This window comes from Coregonus lavaretus (assembly GCF_964263955.1).
Source record: "Coregonus lavaretus genome assembly, chromosome: 39".
Lineage (NCBI taxonomy): Eukaryota > Metazoa > Chordata > Actinopteri > Salmoniformes > Salmonidae > Coregonus > Coregonus lavaretus.
The window spans coordinates 15,571,180-15,598,735 of NC_140026.1; the positions used below are offsets into that span (position 1 = coordinate 15,571,180).

General features: G+C 43.1%; 1 protein-coding gene across 1 annotated transcript; it reads right to left on the minus strand.

Moving 5' to 3' along the window:
* Positions 1-6,442: 6,442 nt before the first annotated feature.
* On the minus strand, positions 6,443-21,999 carry LOC311112904 (calpain-5; the record flags this gene model as incomplete). Its single annotated transcript, XM_084156043.1, is given in 13 exon segments — positions 6,443-6,619; positions 6,816-6,952; positions 8,880-8,998; positions 10,679-10,875; positions 11,202-11,324; positions 12,425-12,890; positions 13,032-13,109; positions 13,299-13,492; positions 14,910-15,031; positions 15,034-15,101; positions 15,367-15,578; positions 15,825-15,956; positions 21,835-21,999. Coding segments are annotated over 13 exon segments (2,190 nt in total).
* Positions 22,000-27,556: the final 5,557 nt, after the last annotated feature.

The window sequence follows — 27,556 nt, forward strand, 5'->3', positions numbered from 1 at the left end:
CTATCATTGAAGGATAAATCTAAGGGAGAAGGGGGGACTTTTTCCATGGTATGGTGTAATATTTGGGAAGATCATATTGATAATATTAGGTATACTTTGAGTCCAGATAGTTCCGATAATATCACTAGGGTTATATATGCATTGAAGAATATAAGGGATGCGTTTGGGAGATCTGAGAAGATTTGGTTGCAAGATCAGGTAGGCCAGTAGGGGCAGTGATGGGTTACATTTAATGGCAGCTTTGATAACACTGTGTGATGTTTGTAATTTGTTACTGACCTTTGAGAAAGCTATGATATTGAGATAGGTTGGAGAGTGATGCCTGGAGACAACACTCAGATGCCGGTGTTGACTGTTCCTGATCTGGATGAAGATGGACAAGTGGAACTGAATGGATAAATATCATTTTTTATGATTTGATCATTTTTCCCAAAAAAAATTTCAATATTAGGGTGATTTTGGTATGATTTTATGAATCAAAGGGGGGAAAGGGTTAATGTGATTCATACATCATTTATATATCATTTTTATATTCTTAGTTGATATTGATGTTTAATTTGAAAGTGTTTGTTTTGCAAAAGATACTGTTTGGTATTTTCTTTTCTTCCAGAAGCATTTGGGGAACATATGGAGATTGAAATACTCAAACAAGGACAATATGAAGGGACAATATGACTGGAGGAGATGAAACAAGGAGGGTGTGGCCGATTCCATCATCAACAGTCCATTGGAAGAGGAGACTACGGGGAGATGAAGTGTAGTGGACTACATTCCAGTGTCTGCAATGAAATATAGACATATTTGCATGTGTAATACATAATTGTGTCATATTCTTAGGTATTAATTTTTGTAGAATGATGTTTGATGTTATTGAATACATGTGAGGATCTTAGATGTTTTTGTTTATTTCGTGAATGCTTAGGGACAGGGAGTTTAGGCAGGGAGAGGTCCACTTTAGGGTCCAATGGGTTGACCAGCCTTAGAGTGGATATTTTTTGGATAGGATTTTGTTTGCAGGGGCTTACATGTGTATTTAATTGCATCATAGTTTCAAATGCATTTACATTGTTTATGAGTTTATCGGGAGTACCGAGGTGGTTGCCTGGGGCAGAGGGACCGTGAGAGAATTTTACTGTCTTGATTGATGGATGGATTTGGAACGAAGGTTGCCGGACAGTTTTTCGCTCTTACACTCCATAGAGATTTGTTCATATTTCATAGTAATGTATTCACACTTCATAAACAGTTATTTCATAGAAAGGTATTTACACTCTAGAGAAGAATGTTTTTGGTTTAATGTTAAAGATACTCAATAAGATAAATTGTTACTTGTCATAATCCTATTCTGTTTGTTTTCGAGACTGTTCGTCTCGAAGGGGGGATATGTCGTGTATTGAGATTATGACGTTGTTAAATGTTTTTAAGTGGAACTGAAAGAATGTTGATTTTAGTATCAAGAGGGAACGTTTTAGTGTAACGTCACATACAACAGACAGGAAGTGTGATGTAGACAGGGGAGACTGGTGATTGGCCAGAAGAGGGAGCCCATCTTTTTGCATTGTTTATAAGTAGGGGTTAAACGATGAAAGGGCAGAACGGCCATTCCAATCTGAGGCGCCGTTCTCCGGATGTCATGACATCTGTCACTCATGCTGAAAGCTTGTGATCTGAATAAACTTATGATCGAGGATTCAGTATGAGCGGACTCCTTTGTTTATCAGCAATAATTGCCACCATTCATCCGATACGACACTACTACTAACGATAGACAACATTTTCACATACACTACCTTTCAAAAGTTTGGGGACACTTAGAAATGTCCTTATTTTCAAAAGAAAAGCAATTTTTTTGTCCATTAAAATAACATCAAATTCATCAGACATATACTGTTGACATTGTTAATGTTGTAAATGGCTATTGTAGCTGGAAATTGCAGATTTTTTATGGAATATCTACATAGGTGTTGTTATGATGAGTTTCTGGTATTGAGAAGTTCAAGATGCAAGAATTTACTTAGACATTCTGTGGAGATTTTATACCAAGTATTTATTGGATCACGAGCTCGTGGGTTCATTTAACAAACGGACATGGATTTGCCCTTCGTCAGTTGAACTGCCCACACATACAAATCTAACCTCCTTTATACTCTTGGTTATACTCCCTTTCACATACATCTGGCAACCATCATAGCACTCCCTTTCTCTGTTGTTATTACCTTTTGCCCCAGGTCATTATATCCTGTACATCACTCATACTACCCTAAACATCAGTAATCTCCTTTGACATAATGGAATGTAGACTTTCTGTCTCCTAACCACTTATCTAGTAACTCTATCCTGTTCCCCACGATACTTTGACATGACATCATTACACCATAAAAACATCATATCATGCGTACAGAGGCCCATTATCAGCAACCATCAGTCCTGTGTTTGCTAATCCAAATTTATAATTTTAAAAGGCTAATTGATCATTAGCAAACCCTTTTGCAATTATGTTAGCACAGATGAAAACTGGCCTTCTTGAGACTAGTTGAGTATCTGGAGCATCAGCAATTGTGGGTTTGATTACAGGCAAAAAATGGCCAGAAACAAATAACTTTCTTCTGAAACTATTGAGAAATGAAGGCTATTCCATGCGAGAAATTGCCAAGAAACTGAAAATCTCGTACTACGCTGTGTACTACTCCCTTCACAGAACAGCACAAACTGGCTCTAAACAGAATAGAAAGAGGAGTAGGAGGCCCCAGTGTACAAATGATCAAGAGCACAAATACATTAGAGTGTCTAGTTTGAAAAACAGACACCTCACAGGTCCTCAACTGGCAGCTTTATTAAATAGTACCTGCAAAACACCAGTCTCAACGTCAACAGTGAAGAGGCGACTCCGGGATGCTGACCTTCTAGGCAGAGTTGCAAAGAAAAAGCCATATCTCAGACTGGCTAATAAAAAGAAAAGATTAAGATGGCAGTCTGAGATATGGCTTTTTCTTTGCAACTCTACCTAGAAGGTCAGCATCCCGGAGTCGCCTCTTCACTGTTGACGTTGAGACTGGTGTTTTGCGGGTACTATTTAATTAAGCTGCCAGTTGAGGACCTGTGAGGCACCTGTGTTCACCAGAAGCCATGTGGGAGACTCCCCAAACATATGGAAGAAGGTACTCTGGTCAGATGAGACAAAAATGTAGCTTTTTGGCCATCAAGGAAAACGCTATGTCTGGCGCAAACCCAACACCTCTCATTGGCCCGAGAACACCATCCATGAAAAACATCCCCACAGTATGATGCTGATGTTTCATAGTGGGAAACTGATCAGAATTGAAGGAATGATGGATGGCGCTAAATACAGGGAAATAGGTGAATAGTTATGCACGCTCAAGTTTTCTGTTTTTTTGTCAGATTTTTTGTTTGTTTAAAAAAGTGGTAGGCATGTTGTGTAAATAAAACGATACAACCCCCCCCATAAATCAATTTTAATTCCAGGTTGTAAGGCAACAAAATAGGAAAAATGCCAAGGGGGGTGAATACTTTCACAAGCCACTGTAAATACGATGTTTAGTGCAGTATTTCTCTAGTGAAAAATGTGCATGAAAAACTGTTTATTGTTGAATGTCAACAAACACTTTATTAAAAAATCCCTACTGTTGGCCAATGACTGACGAAGGGGCGTAGACTTTGGCTCCTGAACTTCGGCTTGCCTCAACAACAAAGAATTGTGTGCATGAATAGCCAACAAAACTCTTGCTGAAGACCAAAACAAACCAAAACGTCACAAAATGATGTCATCATAATCCTTTAATTGGACTACAAAAATTGTGACAACAAACATGAAAGCAGATTTAATTAAATGGAATAATCTTCCCATAAATCTTACAGGTAGAATAAACCTCTTCAGAATGGCATGGCTCCCAAAGGCTTTCTATTTTCGGTAATACCAATTACCCCACCGAAGACTTTCTTTAAAAAAGTATACTCGGTCATAACAGACTTTATATGGCCAAATAAAAATCATAGAATAAAAAGGAACATTTTACATCTTCCTAAGTCTGATGGCGGTTTTAACCGTCCAGACTTGGAATTGTATCAACTTGCTGCCCAAGGCTTTTACTTGCAATATAGTTAAAATACATTAAAGAGGAACAATGAGTACATATTGAATTGAAGATGCGCATGCTCATCCCCAGAATATTTTTATGTGTTTATTTTCAAAAGATAAAGTTAAGAACATGAATTACTACATAGTTAAGAACACTATAACAGGGCCTATAGGGCGGCGCACAATTGGCCTAGCGTCGCCCGGGTTAGGGGAGGGTTTGGCCGGGGGGGCTTTACTTGGCTCATCGCGCGCTAGCGACTCCTTGTGGCGGGCCGGGCGCCTGCAGGCTGACTTTGGTCGTCAGTTGAACAGTGGTGCAGCTGGCTTCCGGGTTAAGCGGGCAGGTGTTAAGGACCGTGGTTTGGGGGGGTCATGTTTCGGAGGACGCATGACTCGACCTTCGCCTCTCCCGTTGGGGAGTTGCAGCGATGAGACAAAATCGTGATTGGATCGCAATTGGATATCACGAAATTGGGGAGAATCCATTACAATAATACACACAAAACAGTCCATATTTCACAAGCAGATTCATTAACAAAAACATAAATCCACTGTCATTTGATTTTGTGCGACTTACTTTCGTGCTTCGTCTTGTGACAAACTGTTTCCTGTTGGTTATTAAAGTATGTGCTGATACATCTGCCAGTAAGAAGAGCCAGTGCCAAAGCCAAAATAATATATTTACATATTTTGAGAATACCTATCGTGCTTACCTGCATGAGAAAAAAGAAAGAAGATAACATTTTAACGATAGCACACATTTTTTCCCCTAAAGTCATTAAAAGGGATTCAGCCTACTTATTATGTACACAACTTCAGATAACCTTGGCAGCTGGTAAGTGTCCAGAACCAATAATGTGTCACAATTTGATTATTTTGTTTAGGATAATGCTGTGCCCTACATGGTCTGACCAGCAGAGATGTAAAACCAGGGCATGTATTTTACACATTAACCACTGCACTAGTGGTGAACAACAAACTGATCACTGTGCTTTTGTGTTCCAAATTATTCCCCTTTACTCAGTAGTGCTCAGAGGTCTCATAACTATACTGAACAAAATATGAATGCAACATGCAACGATTTAAAATATTTTACTGAGTTACAGTTCATATAAGGAAATCAGTCAATTGAAATCAATTCATTAGGCCCGAATCTATGGATTTCACATGACTGGGAATACAGCTATGCATCTGTTGGTCACAGATACCTTTAAAAAAAGGTATGGGCGTGGATCAGAAAACCAATCAGTATCTGGTGTGACCACCATTTGCCTCATAAAGCGCGACACATCTTCTTTGCATAGAGTTGATCAGGCTGTGGATTGTGACCTGTGGAATGTTGACCCACTCCTCTTCAATGGCTGTGCGAAGTTGCTGGATATTGGCGGGAACAGGAACACACTGTCGTACACTTAGATCCAGAGCATCCCAAATATGCTCAATGGATGACATGTCTGGTGAGTATGCAGGCCATGGAAGAACTGGGACATTTTCAGCTTCCAGGAATTGTGTACAGATCACATGAGAAATGGCAGCGGATGAATGGCACGACAATGGGCCTCAGGATCTCGTCATGGTATCTCCGTGCATTAAAATTGCCATAGATAAAAAGCAATTGTGTTTTTTTGTCCGTAGCTTATACCTGCCCATACCATAACCCCACTGCCACCATGAGGCACTCTGTTCACAACGTTGACATCAGCAAACCACTTGCCCACACAAGTTGTGAGACCGGTTGGACGCACTGCCAAATTCTCTAAAATGACGTTGGAGGCGACTTGTGGTAGAGAAATTAACATTCAATTCTCTGGCAACAGCTCTGGTGGACATTCCTGCAGTCAGCATGCCAATGGCAGGCTCCCTCAACTTGAGACATATGTGGCATTGTGTTGTGTGACAAAATTGCACATTTTAGAGTGGCCTTTTATTGTCCCCAGCACAAGGTGCACCTGTGTAATGATCATGCCACACCTGTCATGTGGATGGATTATCTTGGCAAAGAAGAAATGCTCACTAACATCGTGTAAACAATTTTGTGCACATAATTTGAGAGAAATACGCTTTTTGTGCGTATGGAAAATTTCTGGGATATTTTATTTCAGCTCATGAAACATGGAATCAACACTTTGCATGTTGCTTTTATATTTTTGTTCAGTGTATATGCATTAAGTTAAATCAAAGAGGTATTTGTCATTGTTATTTATGGGAGTCCCAATTTATTAATTTTTTTACCCCAAATGGATAAAGCTATTGAACCGGTACCATCTTCGTCCAAATCTGCGGCCTCTTCCAAAAAAACATTGATTGCATGGTTGTATCGTGGGTGGAACAAGCCACAGCTGTCAGTTATAAGTCTGTTAGGCATTTGCTGGATGAGGTCTCCACATAGATACAGCCCCTGGATCCTGACCGTGATTGGCCACCCTGCAGATCAATCACTCGGCTCCTCCCCTTCTCGCTGTCGCTAGTCTGGAGGCGAGCCCTGCCCAGTAGTGTGTCCCACAGTAGACCACGGCTCCACAACTAAACACACACACACACACACACATGCAAGCATACACACACGTACACACACCCAAAGAAAAGCAAATATTACGCCCCTGAATATAACTTGAATCATAATACTTCAATTACTGTATCAACCACAGTGTGCTGTGTGTGTGTGTGTATCTAACTGATGTGTCTGTGTTTGTGTCACAGAGATGTGTATATTTCTAACCTCAATGCTAATATGTGCGTCTGGGTATCTCCTGTAGAAAATGGCCCTCATATTGAACTCTGGGTTTCCATCCTCCTTGAACACATGTGTTCTTATGGTGTCATCCTCACACCAGATCACAGCATACACATCTGGTGCTACACAACACAAAGACAAACACAATACATATACAATTAGTCTCACTTTGTGGTCTAGGTAGTCTTGTAAAAGATAGATATCGAGGTTTGTATACAATGAGACTAGATGTGGTCAGTTGTTGGTAAAAGCCACCATTCCGTATGATGGTAATGTATTTTCTGATAATGTATGTTTTTAATGTATGTTATGATATTGATCATGTATGTTTATAATGTATGTTATGATATTGATAATGTATGTTTATAATGTATGTTATGATATTGATCATGTACAGTGGGGAAAAAAAGTATTTAGTCAGCCACCAATTGTGCATGTTCTCCCACTTAAAAAGATGAGAGAGGCCTGTAATTATCATCATAGGTACACGTCAACTATGACAGACAAAATGAGAAAAAATAATCCAGAAAATCACATTGTAGGATTTTTAATGAATTTATTTGCAAATTATGGTGGAAAATAAGTATTTGGTCAATAACAAAAGTTTCTCAATACTTTGTTATATACCCTTTGTGGCAATGACACAGGTCAAACGTTTTCTGTAAGTCTTCACAAGGTTTTCACACACTGTTGCTGGTATTTTGGCCCATTCCTCCATGCAGATCTCCTCTAAAACAGTGATGTTTTGGGGCTGTCGCTGGGCAACACAGACTTTCAACTCCCTCCAAAGATTTTCTATGGGGTTGAGATCTGGAGACTGGCTAGGCCACTCCAGGACCTTGAAATGCTTCTTACGAAGCCACTCCTTCGTTGCCCGGGCGGTGTGTTTGGGATCATTGTCATGCTGAAAAACCCAGCCACGTTTCATCTTCAATGCCCTTGCTGATGGAAGGAGGTTTTCACTCAAAATCTCATGATACATGGCCCCATTCATTCGTTCCTTTACACGGATCAGTCGTCCTGGTCTCTTTGCAGAAAAACAGCCCCAAACCATGATGTTTCCACCCCCATGCTTCACAGTAGGTATGGTGTTCTTTGGATGCAACTCAGCATTCTTTGTCCTCCAAACACGACGAGTTGAGTTTTTACCAAAAAGTTATATTTTGGTTTCATCTGACCATATGATATTCTCCCAATCCTCTTCTGGATCATCCAAATGCACTCTAATAAACTTCAGACGGGCCTGGACATGTACTGGCTTAAGCAGGGGGACACGTCTTGCACTGCAGGATTTGAGTCCCTGGCGGCGTAGTGTGTTACTGATGGTAGGCTTTGTTACTTTGGTCCCAGCTCTCTGCAGGTCATCCACTAGGTCCCCCCGTGTGGTTCTGGGATTTTTGCTCACCGTTCTTGTGATCATTTTGACCCCACGGGGTGAGATCTTGTGTGGAGCCCCAGATCGAGGGAGATTATCAGTGGTCTTGTATGTCTTCCATTTCCTAATAATTGCTCCCACAGTTGATTTCTTCAAACCAAGCTGCTTACCTATTGCAGATTCAGTCTTCCCAGCCTGGTGCAGGTCTACAATTTTGTTTCTGGTGTCCTTTGACAGCTCTTTGGTCTTGGCCATAGTGGAGTTTGGAGTGTGACTGTTTGAGGTTGTGGACAGGTGTCTTTTATACTGATAACAAGTTCAAACAGGTGCCATTAATACAGGTAACGAGTGGAGGACAGAGGAGCCTCTTAAATAAGTTGTTACAGGTCTGTGAGAGCCAGAAATCTTGCTTGTTTGTAGGTGACCAAATACTTATTTTCCACCATAATTAGCAAATAAATTCATTAAAAATCCTACAATGTGATTTTCTGGATTTTTTTTCCTCAATTTGTCTGTCATAGTTGACGTGTACCTATGATGAAAATTACAGGCCTCTCTCATCTTTTTAAGTGGGAGAACTTGCACAATTGGTGGCTGACTAAATACTTTTTTCCCCACTGTATGTTATGATAATGTTATTTCGTAATGCCACAGTGATGTCATACAGTATATACCGGTCTGTTTAGGCTGGCTGAGTCCAGATGCTCGACGTAGGTGGACGGTGGTCACTATAATGGGCTGGGGAAGACAACACTGCCACAGTGAGGGAGCAGGCAACTCCTCTCTCAACTCACTAAGAGAAGGCAGAGAGAGAGAGAGACAGGGATGGGGAGAGAGAGAGAGACAGGGATGGGGAGAGAGAGAGAGACAGGGATGGGGAGAGAGAGAGAGACAGGGATGGGGAGAGAGAGAGACAGGGATGGGGAGAGAGAGAGAGACAGGGATGGAGAGAGAGAGAGACAGGGATGGGGAGAGAGAGAGAGACAGGGATGGAGAGAGAGAGAGAGACGGGCAGGAAGACAGAATAAAAAGTGATTAAATAAAATAGTTAAATAATTGTAGTAAAGTGGAAAAGAGGGAGAATCGATACAATCAATCATTATCCGGTGCTGACATGCTAAATGCAAAGGAAACTCAGACAAACACTTGACATTCTTAATGCCTTCATTCCTAAGATACATTATGTTCCTTCATTCCTAAGATACATTCCATTCCTTCATTCCTAAAATACATTCCATTCCTTCATTCCTAAGATACATTCCATTCCTTCATTCCTAAGATACATTCCATTCAGATACATTCCATTCCTTCATTCCTAAGATACATTCCATTCCTTCATTCCTAAGATACATTCCATTCCTTCATTCCTAAGATACATTCCATTCCTTCATTCCTAAGATACATTCCATTCCTTCATTCCTAAGATACATTCCATTCCTTCATTCCTAAGATACATTCCATTCAGATACATTCCATTCCTTCATTCCTAAGATACATTCCATTCCTTCATTCCTAAGATACATTCCATTCCTTCATTCCTAAGATACATTCCATTCCTTCATTCCTAAGATACATTCCATTCCTTCATTCCTAAGATACATTCCATTCAGATACATTCCATTCCTTCATTCCTAAGATACATTCCATTCCTTCATTCCTAAGATACATTCCATTCCTTCATTCCTAAGATACATTCCATTCCTTCATTCCTAAGATACATTCCATTCCTTCATTCCTAAGATATATGCCATTCCTTCATTCCTAAGAAACATTCCATTCCTTCATTCCTAAGATACATTCCATTCCTTCATTCCTAAGATACATTCCATTCCTTCATTTCTAAGATACATTCCATTCCTTCATTCCTAATATACATTCCATTCCTTCATTCCTAAGATACATTCCATTCCTTCATTCCTAAGATACATGCCATTCCTTCATTCCTAAGAAACATTCCATTCCTTCATTCCTAAGATACATTCCATTCCTTCATTCCTAAGATACATTCCATTCCTTCATTCCTAAGATACATTCCATTCCTTCATTCCTAAGATACATTCCATTACTTCATTCCTAAGATACATTCCATTCCTTCATTCCTAAGATACATTCCATTCCTTCATTCCTAAGATACATTCCATTCCTTCATTCCTAAGATACATTCCATTACTTCATTCCTAAGATACATTCCATTCCTTCATTCCTAAGATACACGCCATTCCTTCATTCCTAACATTCACACTATTCCTTCATTCTTAACATTCACACCATTCCTTCATTTCTAACATTCACACCATTCCTTCATTCATAAGATACATTCCATTCCTTCATTCCTAACATTCAGACCATTCCTTAATTCCTAACATTCACACCATTCCTTAATTCCTAACATTCACACCATTCCTTAATTCCTAACATTCACACCATTCCTTCATTTCTAACATTCACACCATTCCCCCTTCCTGCCCCTAACCTGAGTCTGAGGTGGGAATGTGAGAAGAGGCGTATCAGGAAGCGTCCGGTGGCCCCAGGCTGGAAGGTGGTGGGGAGGAGGGCGTAGCGGCCGGGGCCCAGGGTCACTCGCAGGGCCACACTACGGGAGTCCATGTACACAGAGCTCGCTGCCTGCTCCACCACACACTGCACACGGCTTAGCCGGTTCACCTCCACCTGATTTGTATTTGTATTTGTATTCATTATGGATCCCCATTAGCTGCTGCCAAGGCATCAGCTACTCTTCCTGGGGTCCGGCAAAATTAAGGCAGTTATACAATTTTAAAAACATTACAATACATTCACAGCAGATTTCACAACACACTAAGTGTGTGCCCTCAGGGGTGGAGGGTGGAGGGTGAATGAATAGCGGGGTAAACACACACAGGAAATATTGAGTATACACACACTCACGGTCATTTGCACACACACACATACACACACACACCCCTTGGGTGTACTATAACATTCTACAATGGCCCTTTTAAAGCCCTGTGACTCACCCTCAGCACCTCGAAGCCGATGGGCAGATTCTCTCCTCCTCCATCCTTCCTCTTTATCCTCCTGTCCTCCTGCTGCAGACAGATCAACACCTCATCCTCCTTTCCCTGCACCTCAAACATGAACTGAGAGAGGTAGAGAGAGAAGGGGAGAAAGAGAGAGAGAGAGAGAAAGAGAGTCCTATGATAGCAGTTTTAGAGTAACACCACAGATAGAACAATGAGACAGATATTTCACTGGATGTATAAATGTGAAGCAACTGGTTGGCGTTTCCACTCACTACCAAATATGGTAGTGAGACGAAGCCCACTGGCAGGCAATGGAACAAGATGGATTTTGGCCGACATTCTGCAGATTTTCTCATCGATTAAACATTTGATCTCAATACAGTTTTCTGTTCCCAAAACTAGAATCTGTTATGAACAAAGTGAAAAAAAATGGATGCCTGATGAAAACCTAAGGGTCGAAACGTTGTTATAAATAAATATCACCTGGGAGCATGAGCAGCAGTGTGCGGCGTTTTCCTTTCTGATTTTCATGAACAGAGTGGACTAGGTTTTGTAGACTTTACTCTTTTCATACGTTTTTAAAATCGCACTGTTTAGAAGGAGTGCAAAGGCGAATTGAGTTATTGCACACGCGCAATGAAATTTGCAGATGTATACTAGAACGTGCCAATAGGATATTGCTAGCGTGTGCTTGGCTCTGCCCACCTCCTTGCTTGTTCTGCCCACTATGACTCATTTGTTCCCATTGGAAACAACAAGCTGTGGCCTATCTTGGTTTAGTTATAAAAATCACTAACACTAATATAGCTTAGTATCAGCCATGTTGTTTTCCAAATGCACCACTCTGAATAGGCTTTCACAGGTCTATTTCCACGCCATTACGATTGTAGCAGTTGCCAAAATAGTTCACATTAAGTCCTTACAATTTCAGCAACACAAACTATTTGCATGCTTGTCGTATATATGCATATTCGATTTTAGATACTATACTAGCATATTGAGTGTCCTTCTCAGAATATCAAGAATGTGTTTATCATTACAGTCAGAATGTAACAACTAAATTAGGACCAGACAGTTCTCCCCCACCCAGTCACCAGACAGTTCTCCCCCACCCAGTCATAACCAAACATACTCTGAGTATAGGATAAACGGGACATCGACCTGGAACCATTTAACCAGTTGTTATGAGCATAAACCTAGCTGAAGTGTAGGCTCACCTGGGGGTTGTGTAGAAAAGTGTCTTTGTGGTTGATGCATCCTCCACACCTACTGTTCTTATCAGTCTGTTCATCCCATCCTCCATCCACCTCTCCCTCCTTCTTCACCCCCTCCTCCTTCCTCTTCATCTTCTTCTCCCTCTCTTTCGCAACAACCATTTTCTCCTTCCCTCCATCACGAACACCTCTACCTCCTCCCCCTCCACCCCTCTGTCTCTCCCCCAGTCTTGCCTCTTTCCGGTCCCCTCTCTGAGTCTGGTTCAACCCCCCAGGCTTGGCAGTGTTCTTCCCCAGGTTGGGTGCATGGCGGCTAGAGAGGAGGGTGCCGGGGGTGTTAGGGGCTGGAGCCCACTCCCCAGGGCAGCGTACTTCTCTCCAGTGAGTTCTGGGCCACAGCAGGGCTCGTTCCACCAGACGACACACCACCACGTCTGTGAAGTAGCGGCAGAAGTCCTCAAACTCCATCCTGCGAGAAGGAGAGGTGAAAAACACTATTTATTGAGCTTTTCAGCATGAATTGAAGTGTATTTGTAACGTATGCTAAGCATGGAGCATTTACGTTGTTATCTGTTAAAAGAGTAACATTTATTTGACTATTTGTCTTTACCAGAACTCTCCCACATCTCTGACTATGAGGCCCATCTTCTCTCTTTCACCACGACCAACCTGCTGCCAATGTTGAGACCTGAAGGGGGCGCAAATAAGCTCTGTGTCAGTGGTTCCCTTCATGTGTCGTTTGCTATGAGACCCTCCAATTTTGTGGCCAACCAAAATAGACAAAAACATGTTTCTAGCCAGATCCTGACATTTGTTATGACCCAAGTGGGGCTACCTTGACCTATACCTATGAACAGTACAGTAGTAGCCCCCTCACCCCTGACTCCAGGGCCCGGTCCAGTCGGCTGTACCCCATGGGTTCCTCATGCGCACCATGCAGAGACGACCACCACAGCCACCCAGAAGCGAACACTCCCCCAGACGCACCTTCCTCACCGCGGTGATACCGTAGGCATGGCCCCGCACCAGACCACAGTCTAGTACTGACTCTACTGTCTCCCCGTCCGCTGGCTGGGACAGACAGAGAAAGTGAGACAGACAAATAGAGAGAGAGAGACCCAGAGAGAGAAACAGAGAGAGAGAGACAGAGAGCGAGAGACAGAGAGAGACAGAGAGAGACAGAGAGAGAGAGAGAGAGAGACAGACAGACAGACAGACAGACAGACAGACAGACAGACAGACAGACAGACAGACAGACAGACAGACAGACAGACAGACAGACAGACAGACAGACAGACAGACAGACAGACAGACAGACAGACAGACAGGGAGAGAGACAGACAGACAGACGGGGAGACAGACAGACAGACGGGGAGAGAGACAGACAGACAGACGGGGAGAGAGAGAGAGAGAGAGAGAGAGAGAGAGAGAGAGAGAGAGAGAGAGAGAGACAGAGAGAGAGAGACAGAGAGAGAGAGAGAGAGAGAGAGAGCGAGAGAGAGAGAGCGAGAGAGAGAGAGAGAGAGACAGAGAGAGAGAGACAGAGAGAGAGAGACAGAGAGAGAGACAGAGAGACAGACAGACGGGGAGAGAGACAGACAGACAGACGGGGAGAGAGACAGACAGACGGGGAGAGAGACAGACAGACAGACAGACGGGGAGAGAGACAGACAGACAGATGGGGAGAGAGACAGACAGACGGGGAGAGAAACAGACAGACAGACAGGGAGAGAGACAGACAGACAGATGGGGAGAGAGAGAGAGAGAGAGAGAGAGAGAGAGAGAGAGAGAGAGAGAGAGACTCAATACAGATATGCAAAACAATACACAATAGAAATACACTAATATCAATACACAATACAGGCACTCTATGAAGGTGCCCTGATTTGTAGAATAAGAATCATGCACAATACTATAACTACACAATAAACTATACAGGTCATTAAATCAATAAAGGCATGTATCTGGAGTGTTTGTGAGGACAGGAAAGAGGAAGGGCAGAGAGCAAGGAAGTCAAAGACAAGAGAACGTGCCAGGATAGAGAGCATGCAGTGTCATTCCTGTCATAGTACAGTAAAGGTTGGTGTTAACATTGTTAATGCTGGATATTGCTCAACACAGCCACTATATAGCCAACTGTCTCTCTATGACCCAGTACGGTACAGTATGTAGAGGTGACCTCTCTGGTAGAATGACATTCATAGAAGCTCTCTGGCCCAATCCCAAACCATTCATTACCACCCTGCATGCACATGTTCATGTAATATCTAGGGCAGGTGGGCACAAGCTTAGATTTTGAGGCCTCCAGTAATGGTCTCTGGTATTGTGATGGATTAAAGTTCCACAGTCAAGCTGATCTTTTAGTACTAATTCACTGATCTAAGGTCAATAAAAAAAATTCCCCACACATGGTTACTGTTACGTTTTGGGGAGGGTAAGCTGATCCTAGATCTGCGGTTAAACAGGGAAACGTCTATTGTTCACTGACCCGTATGGAGCAGGTGATGAGGGCTCTGCGTCCATGGGCCTTGGCCAGAGTCTGGAACAGTGCCCTCCTCTGGTCGAGGTGCAGGGTGAGAGCCTCCCTGTCCAGGCTTAGGGGCTCCGACACCCCCCTGTGAAGTCGATCAGGGCCTCTGCCGTGTTACCGCCTTCCAACGCCTCATAGCAGCCATTCAACCTGGGTGAGAGAGGAGAGGGGGAGAAGAGTGGGTGGGGAACGAGAGGGGATAATAAGAAGGTTGGAAGACAGGGAAAGAGCGGAATTGTTGAGAATGAGGAGAGACGTTGAAGGTGTGGTGTATACTGTATTCATTAGATAACTATTTACTAGGTGCAACTGGGACAATAAGATATTAATTGACTGATTAACAACCTTTCTCTTAGCCAACCTGAAATCTAATCTCTCAGCTGTGTCTTGGCTTTAGCATAGTGTAAAGTCTCACTTGGCGTAGGCCTTCTCCAGCAGGGCGCTCCAGAACTCCCGTGGCGTGGCTGAGCGGCAGAAGAGCAGCGTTCCATCCTCGTTGACCGGCAGGCGGTCGTCCACCACCACGTCTGTCCAGCGGCCCAGCCGCCAGAAGCGGAAGTGGAAGATTCCGGCATACAGGTCGGGACGCTTGGGGTTCCACTCCTGCTCCATGTGGTCAGGAATAACCTGGTGGTTTAAACCAATCAAAATAAATTTGAGTTTTGAAGGTTTCAGTGGTGGTCATTGAATGTGTTATTACAGTGGTCACAGGGTGTGTAGGCTTTTGGTCCAGCCCAGCGCTAACATGTTGGATTCAGCTATAAGCTACTTATCATCAAGACCTCTCAGTGAAATGAAAATGAAATCAGTGACCAGGAAGTAAACCAGTGAGGTGACCTACAGAAATTCGGCTTCTGCCCTTTGACCCCTCACCTTCTTCCACAGCGAGGGTTCTGAGGCCAGACAGGAAGTGGCCGCCACCATCCAGCAGTTACCCAGACTGCCTTGGTGCAGGTCCCGCGTGCTGATGCCGTCCACAAAGAGACGAGGGTCCTTACACAGCTCCTGAGAGAGAGAGAGAGAGAGAGAGAGAGAGAGAGAGAGAGAGAGAGAGAGAGAGAGAGAGAGAGAGACAGAGAGAGAGAGAGAGAGAGAGAGATTATATTCTAATTTATTATAGGCCCAAAAGTAAACTGGGTGCAACATGCAGTACAGTCAGCCCATTCGATCTAGTTTATCTTGACATGGGGCCATTGTATTTGTCAGGACTAGTGTGTCGATCCAGTTTATGCTTATTTGACTTTGATGTCAGAGCAGTGTAGAAGAGAGAGATCCTGTCCACTTGGAGCTGTTGATCTTAGTTTTGACAGTATCAGGTCACAGCAGAGTTATGAGGATACACACACTCATACACTAACACACACACACACAATCACTGCTACACACACACACACACACACACACACACACACACACACACACAGAACATAACCTGTACAAATGTAACTTTAGAAAAGTTATGAACTTAATTTTCCCTTATATGATATCATGTTCAAACTACTGTATGAAGTTTGAAGCTGTCTGGATTTTATAACAGTTCTGATAGCTGAGGAAGGGAAGTTCACAGTGTCCATGTGTCCTGTATCTGTGTGTGTCTGTGAGTGTGTGTGTGTGTGTGTGCGTGCCTGTGTGAGTAATTATATGAGTGTGTGTGTCTCACTGCAGAGTGAGGTGACAGATGTCATCCTATCATTCGACCCCCGGTGGATGGATGCTTAAAATACCTGAGCAGAGCATTAGGAACACACTACCTTTAACCCTTTGTTGTTAGCTACCACCTATAGTACCAGGAACGTGCACAGATCGGGCTCAACCAGTCCTCGAGCACCTGCCCTTTTGCCCTTCTACGGAAAAGTGCCCTGTCAGCTCGGTGGAATGTTTTTATTTTGAATTTTATTTTGAGTCTCTTTTGATTTTTGGTTTTAATTTTAAATAAAATGATTTGCACATCAAACTAGCTAATTTCATAAGCTCTTGAATATCAGTATTAAAGTCTCCCCGCCCGGTGCCCGCAGTCGGTGGCCACTGCATGCAAGTCAGATGAGTGCCCCAAGAGCACACTCATCTGACTTGCATGCAGTGGCCACTGACAAGTGCGAAATTGTGATTTATATTCGGACGGACAGACGGATGACGGACGAACAGTAGACAGATGTTTTTTGGATATTTTAAAATCAATTTCCTGCAATTCTACACAGTTTGACATTACTTATTCCATGCTTAAAAACAAATAAATTGATGAATAAGATATTTGGCTACTGAAGTGACATCTCTTCAGCTTCCTTCCAAAAACAAATCCTGTGAAACGACGTCAACACATACTGGAGGAGTTACTGGCTAACTACAATTGGCTAGCTTAGCTAACGAACTAGCTACGTCGGTCGCAGCGCACATTACCAAAATGACATATTGAAGAACCACCAAAGCACACCCCATTTCTGTTTGAAATTGAGAAAGAGGAGGAGTTGGACGACGACAACATGTCCCCCCATCCCCGTGGCAATTTTACCTAAGTGTAGGAGGCTACATTTGAGTTGGAAGTGTCATGTGTGTCTCTCACTGTTAAGGCGCATGCATACTAGGTTCGGTTTGCTCCTAGCAGAACTCGCTTGGCGAAGTGGATGGCTGCCTCGCATAATCCCTCGCATTAGAAAAAGTGGCAATATTAATGTTTGTCCCTCTTGAGGCGCTGTAGCAAAATAGTCCGAAGTAATCGAAGATAAATCAAGAAATCTGTAATTAATTTTGACGTTTTTGCTGAGGAAGTATTAGATGCACAATTTTACATCTAACTAAGAATTGTGGTGCAGTATTTCTCAAGTGAAAAAAGGCACAACAAACACTTAATTGAAGAATCCCGTCCATCCTGTCCGTACTGTTGACCAATCACCGACAAAGGGGCGACGTGCTGAACACCAAAACGCCACAAAATTTAGTAAGAAAATGATAGCTGATTGCCATTCTTTTCCCGATGTCAATAGTCTCTCATCGTCTCTAGGCCTAGTAGTCACTGGCACTAGCTGGCTTACAATGTGTGATGATGAGTCAGTGTGAAAATAAATAGGCATATAAATGTTGAAATGTTGGCTACAGAGGCAGTTGTTAAGACACTACCTGTAAGTACAGTATTATATTTGGCAATACAGTCAATGAGGAGGCCCAACATCAGACGTCCTATAGAAAGGTTTCTTTAGGATAATTTTTGTGTATCTTTCATGTACAGTGCATTCGGAAAGTATTTAGACCCCTTGACTTTTTACACATTTGTTAAGTTACAACCTTATTCTTTTTTTTTTTTGCCCCCTCATCAATCAACACACAATACCCCATAATGACAAAGCAAAAACAGGGTTTTAGAAATGTTAGCAAGAAACTGAAAAACAACTTTACTCAGTACTTTGTTGAAGCACCTTTGGCAGTGATTACCGCCTCGAATCTTCTTGGGTATGACGCTACAAGCTTGGCATACTTGTATTTGGGGAGTTTCTCCCATTCTTCTCTGCATATCCTCTCAAGCTCTGTCAGGTTGGATGGGATGTTGCTGCACAGCTATTTTCAGGTCTCTCCAGAGATGTTCGATTCCGGACTCTGGCTGGGCCACTCAAGGACATTCAGAGACTTGTCCCGAAGCCAGTCCTGCGTTGTCTTGGCTGTGTGCTTAGGGTCCTGTTGGAAGGTGAACCTTCGCCCCAGTCGGAGGTCCTGAGTGCTCTGGAGCAGCTTTACATCAAGGATCACTCTATATTTTGCTCCGTTCATCTTTTCCTCGATCCAGTCCCTGCCGTTGAAAAACATCCCCACAGCATGATGCTGCCACCACCATGCTTCACCATAGGGATGGAGCCAGGTTTCCTCCAGACGTGACGCTTGGCATTCAGGCCAAAGAGTTTAATCTTGGTTTCATCAGACCAGAGAATCTTGTTTCTCATGGTCTGAGAGTCCGTTAGTGGGCTGTCATGTGTCTTTTACTGAAGAGTAGCTTCCGTCTGGCCACTCTACCATAAAGGCCTGATTTGTGAGTGCTGCAGAGATGGTTGTCCTTCTGGAAGGTTCTCACATCTCCACTGAGGAACTCTGGAGCTCTGTCAGAGTAACCATCAGGTTCTTGGTCACCTCCCTGGCCAAGGCCCTTCTCCCCCAATTGCTCAGTTTGGCTGGGCAGCCAGCTCTAGGAAGAGTCTTTGTGGTTGGACATTTCTTCCATTTAAGAATGATGGAGTCCACTGTGTTCTTGGGGACCTTCAATGGTGCAGACATTTTTTGGTACCCTTTCCCAGATCTGTGCCTCGACACAATCCTGTCTCGGAGCTCTACGGACAATTCCTTCGATCTCATGGCTTGGTTTTTGCTCTGACATGCACTGTCAACTGTGGGACCTTATATAGACAGGTGTGTGCCTTTCCAAATCATGTCCAATCAATTGAATTTACCACAGGTGGACTCCAATCAAGTTGTAGAAACATCTCAAGGATGATCAATGGAAACAGGATGCACCTGAGCTCAATTTCGAGTCTCATAGCAAAGGGTCTGAATACTTATGTAAATAAGGTATTTATGTTTTTTATTTTTAATACATTTGCAGAAATGTCTAAAAACCTGTTTTCGCTTTGTCATTATGGGGTATTGTGTGTAGATTGATGAGGATTTTAACTTATTTAATTCATTTTAGAATAAGGCTGTAACGTATCAAAATGTGGAAAAAGTCAAGGGGTCTGAATACTTTCTGAATGCACTGTATGTCTTACTTGTTAAGACTACATACAACCACAACCTAATATCCAAGAAATTGCCACCCTTGAAGACACACCACTACACTTCCCTTCCCCACTCGTCATCACAAACACATGCTATTTAAATCAAGTGTTTCTTTTATAAACACACACTGATATCCTCAACACGCGCCACACACACTCTGGACCAGGTCGAGTTACTCTGTACTGACGCCTCTGGTCCATTAGAAAGGCTGGCTTTAATTAACTAGATCTGGAATAAAACCTGCTGAGTGGATGACTAGAATTAGACTGGGGACTTAGACTGGTGCCTCCTGCCATGGGGAAAGGGCATTAGTGTGTGGTTGTAGACGAAAAAAGAAATTGATGGATTGATTTTTATGGAATAATGTGTTATCAGGATTTACGGTCTTTTATGTATTGCGTTGTCATCAACTCCAATTCCAATGTTTGTCCGTTATAGCCTAGGTCGTTAAATAGCCTGCCCCATATTTGCTAAATACGTAAAACATGTTTACGGTCCACATTGTTCTAATTGCTTTGCTTCAATATAGAAATACATTGTTAAACATAGGCTATAGGCTATTCCTACTGATATAGGGGCTAGGCCTACTGTAAATTGCAGTCTGGACATGGACAATAAGCAAGATTAAATTTACTACGCTATTGTATCGCTGCCTATGTGCGAGGCAGATTCTCAAAAGAATCCAGAGTTAATATGGCATTATAGGAGGACTGAATAGTTTGGAGGTGCGTGTGTTTGGTAATTTGGAAAGGAGTGCTCTTTGTAAATGGGGATGGATAGCCTATTTGAACAAGCTAAATTAAGTCTGCAGGTATGGGAATTGTGAATAATGAAAAAGCAATGAGGGCAAAAACCTCCCAAATATTTCAAAGCACTCTCAGTAGACCATTAAAAAAAACTTTTATTCATAGGCTAAAGTTGGCTAATGGCCAGGATGAAAAGATGCACCTATGCAATGCTGATAAACCAGACTTGACTAAGCGGAGGGTAGGCTATGCTTGATTTTTTATCAAATTAAACAAAATGGTGGGAAACCAATTGTATTTTTTTATGTTTATAAATACGAGATTCACCAGCACAAAAGGCACATCTCTCCTTCCATGGGCATTGTGCGTCATGGCAGGATAGGCTGCCATGACGCACAAAATCCATTATCACCTGCGTTATTAAAAACTGCTTTATGTGGGTCTTAAAAATTCTTCACTTTTGCGCTTGTTTTTAAAGGCCCAGAGCAGTCAAAATTGCGATTTCCCTATGTTTTATATACAATGACCATATAAAAAATTTGGGACACCTTCCTAATATTGAGTTGCATCCCCTCCTTTTGCCCTCAGAACAGCCTCAATTCGTCAGGGCATGGACTCTACAAGGTGTCAAAAGCATTCCACAGGGATGCTGGCCCATGTTGTCTTCAATGCTTCCCACAGTTATGTCAAATTGGCTGGATGTCCCTTTGGGTGGTGGACCATTCTTGATACACGGGAAACTGTTGATTGTGAAAAACCCATCAACGTTGCAGTTCTTAACACACTCAAACTGGTGCGCCTGGCACCTACCACCATACCATATTCAAAGGCACTTAAATCTTTTGTCTTTCCCATTCACCCTCTGAATGGCTCACCTACACAATCCATGAGGAAACCTGCAGAAAACGTTATGCTGAAGTACTGAAATTCCCACAGAAGAACATTGTAACTTTCTCTGAACATTCTGAGAACATTACTTTAAATAGAACCATGAGGAAACCTATAGAATACGTTATGCTGAAGTACTGAAATTCCCACCTAAGAAACTTGGTTCTCAGAACGTTATGTGCTAGCTGGGTATCATGCACCATTCCCAGAACAGTGTGGGAAGGTTGTATGCAAAATAACCATAGGACAGCCACGCTCTCACCAAGCTCTAACAAACATATGGTTCTTAGAACATTATGTGCTATCTGGGGACACACCTCAAATATTGCCACCCTCCCACCTCCTCACAACAGCTGATGTTAGACAGGTAAATTGCAGAACCTGGCTTTAGGGCTGGAAAATGCGTTTGACACTTGCGCCTCCTTGGCACCTCCTTAGCACTCATCCACCCACTCTCTCCACTTCTCTCTCCCCTCCATCCCCCATTCTCTCACCCGTGGTCTCTTCCATGTGAGTCCAGGGGGTGGATCTCGTTTGTAGAAGAGTGACAGTGCAGAGGGGGGGAAGAGGGGGTCCTGGAAGAGCTTGCCCCGCCGCAGACACACTCTCTTCAGCTTGTGGAAACTCTGCCCCTGGAAGCCACACACTCTCTCTGGCATACTGAGGATGAGAGAGAAAAAGTAGAGAGAGGGATTGAGAGAGAAAGAGATGGGGCATGAGAGAGGAAACGGGGGAACAGCGAGGAGAATGTCCAATCATTTCACTATTTAGAACGTGATATTACAGTCTTCTCATTCTATTGGTGTCGAGAGTAAGATAGTTTCAAGTTGTTATTGTCACGTGCACTAGTACAGTGAAATGATTTCTTGCTTGCTCTTTCCCAACAATGCAGTAATCAATATCAGTAGTACTATAAAAAATCACCTAAAAAGTCAAGTAGAACAAAAACACACGAGAAATAGCAATAAGAATAACACGAGAAAGTAACTAAGCTCTACACAGATAGTACATTACATGAATGAAAAGTGTGGAGCTGGAAGGGTTAACGTTAAGGTCATAGGGGTCAGGGGGAGGGGACATGAGGTGAGGACACAGTTTGCCATTAGACCTAGCTACTGCCAAGGGGGCAGACACTAGCCAGCAGAGTGTGTATGAGTGTGCATCACTGTGTGTGTGTGCGTCAATGAATGTGTGTGTGTGAATGTGTGAGTGTGTGAGTGTGTGCATCAGAGAGTGTGTGTACATTAGTGTGTGTGAGCCAGGTGTGATTCTGTGTCAGTGTTTATGCCAGGAGCCGGTGTGTGTGTGGTGTAGGTGGCTGGAGATCTAGTGGTGCTGAGTACCGACACACACATCCACACAGACACACACAGGCCAACATTAGTAAATTACACTCTTGCTTTCCCTCTCTGGGCGCCATGTTAAGGGCAGTTAAAGACGAGAAGCACTTCTTCACATTAACAGTTCTAAAATGATATGGGTAAATGATATGGGTGCTGTCTATGAGAGTATGGCAGAACTGAAAATAACCTATCCTCTGTGTATGACAAAGGTAAGAATGACAGAAGCCTTACTACAGTGTTTCTTTGCAATATAATGTCTCAATCTGTTAATATGTCTTGATGCCCAGTTGTTAACCTGTACATAGTCAAATAAGTAAATCAATAAAATAAAATATTCTAACTAAGTACAGTGAGTACCTGTTCTAGACGGCTTGTCACTGTATCCACTTTGGTTCCCGGTAGGAGCAAATTCCCGGAGCTCAGGTACGTCCCGTAAACCACTCCCTCTTAGTCATAAATACAGTTCCATCTGATTGGTCCAATACAGTATAATGTTATCTGGGGAAGTTAAAAGTCAGGAAAGCCACTTCTGGACTCCCATATATCCAATAGAGGATGTTAGAGAGAGAGAGAAAGAGAGAGAGCGAGGTTGTATGGAGCGATAGGGTCAGCTTCTGTTGTTCCTGTCTGTCTTCTCTGTCTCTAAGGCAACCCGTACAGGCTCGCAGACCAGCTGTAGGTCTTGTGGTAGTTTTCCAGTGTTTATAGTGGCATCTTGATCTCCCTTGGAAAATATGTTCTTTATGTTCAATGGGATTTCCTGGTTGAAATAAAATGTGAATAAAAAGAAAAAGGAAAATAAATAAATGATTTCAGTAAGTGAGCATACAGTCGTGGTCAAAAGTTTTGAGAATGACACAAGTATTGGTCTTCACAAAGTTTGCTGCTTCAGTGTTTTTAGATATTTTTGTCAGATGTTACTATGGTATACTGAAGTATAATTACAAGCATTCCATAAGTGTCAAAGGCTTTTATTGACAATTACATTAAGTTTATGCAAAGAGTCAATATTTGCAGTGTTGACCCTTCTTTTTCAAGACATCTGCAATCCGCCCTGGCATGCTGTCAATTAACTTCTGGGCCACAGCCTGACTGATGGCAGCCCATTCTTGCATAATCAATGCTTGGTTTGTCAGAATTTGTGAGTTTTTGTTTGTCCACCCGCCTCTTGAGGATTGACCACAAGTTCTCAATGGGATTAAGGTCTGGGGAGTTTCCTGGCCATGGACCCAACATTTCAATGTTTTGTTCCCCGAGCCACTTAGTTATCACTTTTGCCTTATGTCAAGGTGCTCCATCATGCTGGAAAAGGCATTGTTCGTCACCAAACTGCTCTCAGAGGATGTGTTGGTACCATTCTTTATTCATGGCTGTGTTCTTAGGAAAAATTGTGAGTGAGCCCACTCCCTTGGCTGAGAAGCAACCCCACACAAGAATGGTCTCAGGATGCTTTACTGTTGGCATGACACAGGACTGATGGTAGCGCTTACCTTGTCTTCTCCGGACAAGCTTTTTTCCAGATGCCCCAAACAATCGGAAAATGACTTTACCCCAGTCATCAGCAGTCCAATCCCTGTACCTTTTGCAGAATATCAGTCTGTCCCTGATGTTTTTCCTGGAGAGAAGTGGCTTCCTCGCTGCCCTTCTTGACACCAGGCCATCCTCCAAAAGTCTTCGCCTCACTGTGCGTGCAGATGCACTCACACCTGCCTGCTGCCATTCCTGAGCAAGCTCTGCACTGGTGGTGCCCCGATCCTGGCGCTTGCTTGACTTTCTTGGGCGCCCTGAAGCCTTCTTCACAACAATTGAACCTCTCTCCTTGAAGTTCTTGATGATCCGATAAATGGTTGATTTAGGTGCAATCTTACTAGCAGCAATATCCTTGCCTGTGAAGCCCTTTTTGTGCAAAGCAATGATGATGGCACGTGTTTCCTTGCAGGTAACCATGGTTAACAGAGGAAGAACAATGATTTCAAGCACCACCCTCCTTTTAAAGCTTCCAGTCTGTTATTCTAACTCAATCAGCATGACAGAGTGATCTCCAGCCTTGTCCTCGTCAACACTCACCTGTGTTAACGAGACAATCACTGACATGACATGTCATCTGGTCCTTTTGTGGCAGGGCTGAAATGCAGTGGAAATGTTTTTTGGGGATTAAGTTCATTTTCATGGCAAAGAGGGACTTTGCAATTGATTGCAATTCATCTGATCACTCTTCATAACATTCTGGAGTATATGCAAATTGCCATCATAAAAACTGAGGCAGCAGACTTTGTGAAACTTAATATTTGTGTCATTCTCAAAAAAAATTACCACGACTGTACTGTTATTACAGCATGAATCGCAACTCTTAATGTTTTGGGCTATTGCCATTTATTTTAGCTTCAGTCTCTGTGTCTGTGTGTGTCTCTATGTGTGTGTGTGTGCCTCTCTCTGTCTGACTGCTCTGTGTGTGTAGTCCTGACATGAGCGACGTCGCTTGTGACTTTTTAAAGCGCCTAAGTGTGTTTGTGAATACGTAACAGCGCCTAGAGTTGAGTGCCACGCTGTATGTGTGATGTCCATGTTCAACCTATCACAACCTGTGCAGCCATGTGCCATTCGTATGTGACTTCATATGATGTGTATGTGTGTGTCGGTTAGACCTGGGTTCAAATACAATTTTTGTCTTTAGCCTGCCTGGATTGCCAGATAGGCGGGGATTGCGACTATTCAATTAAGCCTATTGCGCCGGGACGCTCAATCAAGACCAGCTAAAGTATTTGCAACGATTTTAAATAGTATTGAACCCAGGTCTGGTGGGAGTGTTTGTGGCTGTAACCGTGACAGGGCATCAGTAACATCAGTAGACCTGTGTAGCTTTGTGCTGCTGTAACCCTACCCTCCAGACAGACAATGGATACTCCTTCCATCGCTCTGTGACATACTGTAACACACAATTAGCAAGAGCTAGCCACTGTAGCCTCTCACACTGGGGAAACACCACAGGGTTACGTTCAGACATGCTAATGTTTCACCCATTACAATAAAAACACTCTTCATCCTCTAACCCACACTCTTAGGGAAAATAAGGTGCTATATAGAACCAAAAAGGGTTATTCAGCTGTCCCCATAGGAAAACCCTTTGAAGAACCCCATTTGGTTCCAGGTAGAACCCTTTTGGGTTCCATGTAGAACCCTTTCTACATGGAACCCAAAAGAGTTCTACCTGGAACCAAAAAGGGTTCTCCTATGGGGACAGCCACAGAACCTTTCTGAACCCCTTTTTTCTAAGAGTGCACATAGGGGACTGTCCCAGGTGCGTAGGACAGAGGGAGCAGACACAAACTAACCAATCAAGAGAACTTGAGACTTGAGACCATGCAAGGCTATAATTGTTAGTGTGTAGGCAATTCCATGCAAAGACACACAGCACATACACGTTAAGGTGCTGTTTGGTTGTCTCTTCATTGAGGCACTTATTGATCTTTCTCTCTCTTTCTCCTGTGCGTGTGTGTGTGTATGTGTGTATGTGGAGGTATCTCTTACTGTTGGGTCTGCTCCTCTCTTCAGGTCCTCTGGATAGTGGTTCTGTCCTCTCCCTGAACCCCATACTCCCCCGGCAACTTTATCTGTGTAAGACCCCTCTCGTCCCTCTCGCTCTCCCTCCTTCTCACTTTCTCCTCTCTCTCTCTCTCTCTCTCTCTCTCTCTCTCTCTCTCTCTCTCTCTCTCCTCCCCCCCCTCTCTCTCTCTCTCTCTCCTCCCCCCTCTCTCTCTCTCTCTCTCTCTCTCTCTCTCTCTCTCTCTCTCCTCCCTTCCCTCTCTCTCTCTCTCTCTCTCTCTCTCTCCTCCCCCCCCTCTCTCTCTCTCGCTCTCTCTCTCTCTCTCCTCCCCCCCCCTCTCTCTCTCTCTCTCTCTCTCCTCCTTCCCTCTCTCTCTCTCTCTCTCTCTCTCTCTCTCTCTCTCTCTCTCTCTCTCTCTCTCTCTCTCTTCTCTCTCTCTCTCTCTCTCTCTATCTCTCTCTCTCTCTCCAGCCTTCCCCCTCTCTCTCTCTCTCTCCTCCCTTCCCTCTCTCCCTTCCCTCTCTCTCTCTCTCTCTCTCTCTCCTCTCTCTTCCCCCCATCCGCAGGGGGCACCACCTCCTCCTCCTCTTCCCCATCCCCTCCTTTAACCCCGTCATCGCAGACTGAAAACGGATAATCTCATTTAAATGTAAATAGCTATGTATCTATGTCATGTTGTTCACATTTGCAGCTAACAGCTGGATTGCAGTGTACACACAGGAAACAGTGGGACAGGACAATATTTTGACTAGATACACTGCAGACTGGAAACTTATGCTCATAAGAGCCTATGTGCAGATAGGATTACAGATGTGATGCTATTAACTTAACTTATGTCTACCATTGTCTACCAAAATATTTTGATGCAGGTCTGATGATGTTTCCTAAACGTCCAGGCCATTTTGTGACAAGGGCCCACCATTTTAGGAGAGATTCAGAGTTGGATGGCATTGAAGCATTGGATGAAATATTACTGTATCAGCTAGTCACAATCACATTAAATCAGTCATCTATTTATAAACCCCACCTTTGCTTATCAATCTACTCACTCCTTCATACCTGTCTGAAGTATCTTCCTTTCTCATAACCAACTGTCAACAAGAATAGCACCACAATGACATGAACCCTACAAACCCTGCTCTGTCATAATTAATCATATTTACACTGCCTATTTATAAATACTGTTTATAAATAAATAGAAGGCCCTAGCTCTAGAATTATAGCACTGACAAGCAGGGGACTCCAAAGCTTCAAACTCACCAACCAATTTCACTTGATAAAATCCTTATGAGATAAAAGAAATGCATTGCTATCTTAGCATATTTTTTT